Source organism: Ctenopharyngodon idella, chromosome 1 (assembly GCF_019924925.1).
Source record: "Ctenopharyngodon idella isolate HZGC_01 chromosome 1, HZGC01, whole genome shotgun sequence".
In the NCBI taxonomy this organism is placed as follows: domain Eukaryota; kingdom Metazoa; phylum Chordata; class Actinopteri; order Cypriniformes; family Xenocyprididae; genus Ctenopharyngodon; species Ctenopharyngodon idella.
Window position 1 is genome coordinate 3,351,478 of NC_067220.1, and position 4,507 is coordinate 3,355,984.

General features: G+C 41.4%; 1 protein-coding gene across 1 annotated transcript; it reads left to right on the forward strand.

Annotated features, from left to right (window-relative positions):
- The first annotated feature begins 1,682 nt into the window (after positions 1–1,682).
- Positions 1,683–4,215, forward strand: LOC127508621 (uncharacterized). Its single transcript, XM_051886739.1, has 3 exons — positions 1,683–2,076; positions 2,772–2,805; positions 2,966–4,215. The coding sequence occupies exons 1-3, from the start codon at positions 1,834–1,836 to the stop codon at positions 3,394–3,396; spliced, it is 708 nt and encodes a 235-aa protein (XP_051742699.1). The 5' UTR covers positions 1,683–1,833; the 3' UTR covers positions 3,397–4,215.
- The last annotated feature ends 292 nt before the right edge of the window (positions 4,216–4,507 follow it).

Below are 4,507 nucleotides of genomic sequence, written 5' to 3' on the forward strand. Positions count from 1 at the left end.
GGCCAAATTGTGATGGCTAGACGACTGGGTCAGAGCATCTCCAAAACTGCAGCTCTTGTGGGGTGTTCCCGGTCTGCAGTGGTCAGTATCTATCAAAAGTGCTCCAAGGAAGGAACAGTGGTGAACTGACAGGGTCATGGGCGGCCAAGGTGTGGCGTGAAGGCTGGCCCGTGTGGTCCGATCCAACAGACGAGCTACTGTAGCTCAAATTGCTCAAGAAGTTAATGCTGGTTCTGATAGAAAGGTGTCAGAATACACAGTGCATCAGTTTGTTGTGTATGGAGCTGCATAGACACAGACCAGTCAGGGTGCCCATGCTGACCCCTGTCCACCGCTGAAAGAGCCAACAGTGGACACGTGAGCATCAGAGCTGGACCACGGAGCAATGGAAGAAGGTGGCCTGGTCTGATGAATCACGTTTTCTTTTACATCACGTGGATGGTCAGGGTGCGTGTGCGTCGCTTACCTGGGGAACACATGGCACCAGGATGCACTATGGGAAGAAGGCAAGCACGTATTCTTGAGGCTGCTCTGTTTATTGTTAAGATGACAAAAAGTTTTAAAATGTTCATTTATAGGCTGGTCTGCCTCTGTGGTCTAACAGCACTCATCAATGCCAAAATGTCTGAGATGGCCAATCAAATCAAAGAAGGCGGGGCCTTACTGTAACCATAAATCAAAATGGACATGGAATCTTGCAGTGTTTTTTTTTTTAATGATTTATCGATCCACATGATTATTGTGTTAAAATCATGTTCCTCATAATCTTGAATCAGAATAACTTCTCCTCCCTCTTGCAGTGACATCTCTTCTCTGATGACGAGGGCGGGGCAACCTGTCACTCACATGAGATCCACCAATAGCAAACTTAACATTTATTTCCGATTGATCAAGTAACACCCCCTAGTCATTAGAATACTGAAATGTCCATAATTCTCACTCCAAGCTAAACTCAAAAGTTGGCAGCCCTGGACTATTGCAACTTCTGTTTCATGTTTAAAACTTTATAAAGCAAAATAACGAGCTTCCGGTGCGACAGCCATACGCATTCGATGTACGTCCAAAAAGCGTTAATTTCCGCGACGTACTACGTGTTATAGCGTAGGACGTCATGGCGTAGTGTAGAACGAGGGTGAGGAAATCATGGAATAACTTTCATTTTTGGGGGAGCATGAAAAGGAAGTTGTGCTTATTGTGACTTATATCCGAGTGAAACGGCTTCTGGAACAAGAACAAATGTAGGGCGGGAAATAATTATAAGGATAAATGATAATAAACACTGCACTATTCCATTAAAAAAAAGAATTGGTAATTTTAATTCAATCGTGATTTAAAGAGTGACTGGCGCATATTTTAAAACAAAAATATTATTTGAAAAACAGAAGCATCTGAATCTGGCGGTGTAAGTGGGAACACAACATTCACAGCTCAGCAAAGCCTGTCATACATACGCGTGTGAAAGAAACAATGGTGTGAAATACATGTAGGGATACATGTAGGATGATATTCCATAAAATATAGCGAGCGGAATATGGAGCCAGTCACAGAAATTCACACTTCATATTCCTCCCGCTTTCCACCTCCGCTTGCGCAAGAGCGAAAGGAGCGGAAAGTTAGTCGGTTTTTCTCTGAACCTCCCTGAGCTCGTCTCTGTCTCTGTTTCTCTCTTTCGTGGGTGGAGAAGGAGGTGACGAGGGAAACCCGTTAGTTCCTCCTCCAGCGCTCGCGCATAAAACTAGCAGTTATTATGATGTCTCCCGTCAGTAGAGTTGCACCTGCTGTGGATTTATATCATTTTTTTACACTGCTTGTTTCTGGAGATTGTTTCTGGAGATGTCCGCGTCCACAGATGTCGAGAGTCAGTCGCCCGCCGCGCGCTCCCGAAGCCGGTGTCTGGACATATTCCTCACCGTATCCGTGATCGCGCTCTTCATCATGTTTGCGATCGCGCTCGCGGGCTCGCTGTGGTTCGCCAAACACATTGAGAACGAAATAAACGAGAGGAAATCACGAGAATTAGACGGATCTACGGACTCGTTGGTTGCGCCTTTGCCTATGACCGGAAACGCATATAAGGTGAGTTTTTAAGTTACAGAAAAGTTTTTTTGTGTACCATAATACCATTTTTTTGTTGGACATTAAATGTTTTCAATCATGGTTTTACTAGTATATTATTTGAAGTAGATTCTTATTTATCATTTCATGGTATTTTTACCTTGCATGATTGTTTGGACATGTACCGTGGCAATACAGTTCTGTTATTCAGAGTAATATGATCATAACAATCATTCAATGCCATGTTACTGCGCAGCTCGGTTGACAGCTTTGATATCAGTTGATGAAGGTTCTAAGGGTTCTCTAAATAAATAAATGTAATTCTTTAGAAGATACATCTGTGTACTGATGATTTAAAGAAACCAAGACACTGATCTGAAGAACCTAATAAAAGCATCTAAGAGCAATATCTTAATCGAGAAAGAACCATGTAGCATCTATGAATCATGTAACCCTTTACAGGCAAAAGTGAATGAATGAATCAGACCAGGGCTGTTTACTGAACCTCGAGGTTCGGAAGTGTTTGTTGCCCTTAGATTAAACCAGAGTGACTGGACAGTTCTAGACATCATTTCAGCTTTACTGCTGTACTTGCCTTGAGTGGTAGATGATTTCAGCACAGGCGGTTCTTCCGGTCTGTCTACTTTCCTTGCAGATGAGCGAAGTGTTGCTGAACTTGTTTTTCATGGGGTTTTTTCTCTGTCTTCTTTTTTTAGATGCAGAATTTTGCATACCTGAGGGCCATTGAAAGTAAGTTTCTTGCCATTATATTTCAGACATTGAACTAAAATAATACAAGAAAAAGAAAATGGTGTAAAACACAGTATGGATAGACACCTTGTATTTAAACTAGAAGATACCTTTAAACAAAAGTCCTGGAACTGAGCGTCTCTTTGTCTTTGCCCTGCAGGTGAACTGAAGAGTGAAAATGTGATGGCGTGGGAATCTATCCCGTATGGAAAGGGTCACACCGTCGGCTCTCTCTACAGCTATGATACAAATCAGAAAGTGCTGAATGTGAAAAAGAGTGGAAGCTACTTCCTGTATGTCCAACTCAGTCTATCCTGCAAGGCGAATTGTACGCCTGGCCAATTCACTGTCAGCTTTTACAATCTACTGAATAGGAAGGAGCTCACCTGTACTGTCTCGCTGCCTGATGCGATCGGAGACGAGCCTGTCAGCCGGACGTGCTGGCATGTCGTCACTTTTCCGGAAAACGGAAACCGCCTCATGGCTAAATCAGAGTTTAAGCACAAACTGGACAACTGGACACTGCAGATGAATGACTCTGGATTTGGGATGTTTCTTGTGGATGGAGCACAAGCAGAACATCAATCATGACTGAACTGATTTCGGACTGCTCGTGTGAGCCGTCTCATGGGTCTTTTGATGCACTCAGGACTGTTTTAATACTCTGATGAGAGGGTCCGTTTAGACTCCACTAATGTCCACAAACTATATTGGCTAATTTGGCGATGCCTTCATCTATCAAAAAGACTGGCACTGTGACATTTTAGCCACAATATTCACATGCATTCTGCCAAATTTGGCAGGTTTTCCTCTACAACAAAGAAAACATAAAATGCAATGACGTTTGCAGACTCGGTCTGGGCCTGAACTGATAAGCAATGCTCCTTAAGCACTATTTATAATTTAGAAATATTTATATGTGTTTAACTTGTAATATTTATATTCATATTTTGTTTATACTGCACACAATGTTTGTAAATCATGTTTGTGTAAAATAGTTGTAGACATCACTACGTATACGCGACATCAGACCTGATGGTGGTACGACTAAACCTTTCGTTCACTGATTGTATGTACTGTATTAGCCTCTTGATGTTTAGGTACATCGCAGAAATAACGTGACTATCATGTGACTATCATGTGACTATCATGTGACTTTGACCTACACATCAACACTTGCGCCTTAACTAGTGTACTAAGTTAGGTCTGGATTATCACTGTACGTTTAAGAACTCAAAAAGCTGCATGTGTGAATGTGTGTGAGCATCTCTTCGCATGTTTGTTGTGAAGCAGAGAAGTGTCTGAATGCTAAGAAACTCAGGAACTCTAGAGATGAATGTAACGATGATGACAATGTGTGAAATGCTTTATTTTGTATACTATATTTAATAAAACTAAATGTTAATTTTACGCAACTATGGGGTGTTTGTTGAAAAACAGGCTATTAGCTCATGCAGATGAGCAAAAACTAATATGGAATAGTGTTAGCATCATGTTCCCAGCTAACAAAAATATGTTCTAATGTTTTGCCAATGTTCCCATTAAGTTATGAAAATGCTACTTCCGAACGTTCTCTTTTTAATGAAAGCTTTTTAAATGTTTTGAAAACATTTCCCTAAACGCTAAGGAAACGTTCCATTTTATCATTCTTCAAACATTATGGGAACGTTATTTGAATGATGTCTAAGAGTTCCGAAACAAG

Bases quoted from the DNA above. Each gene is read 5' to 3' on its own strand.
- LOC127508621 (XM_051886739.1), top strand. From the start codon at position 1,834: ATGTCCGCGTCCACAGATGTCGAGAGTCAGTCGCCCGCCGCGCGCTCC. The intron at 2,077-2,771 runs GTGAGTTTTTAA...TTCTTTTTTTAG, and splicing joins TGACCGGAAACGCATATAAG to ATGCAGAATTTTGCATACCT. The intron at 2,806-2,965 runs GTAAGTTTCTTG...TTTGCCCTGCAG, and splicing joins ATACCTGAGGGCCATTGAAA to GTGAACTGAAGAGTGAAAAT.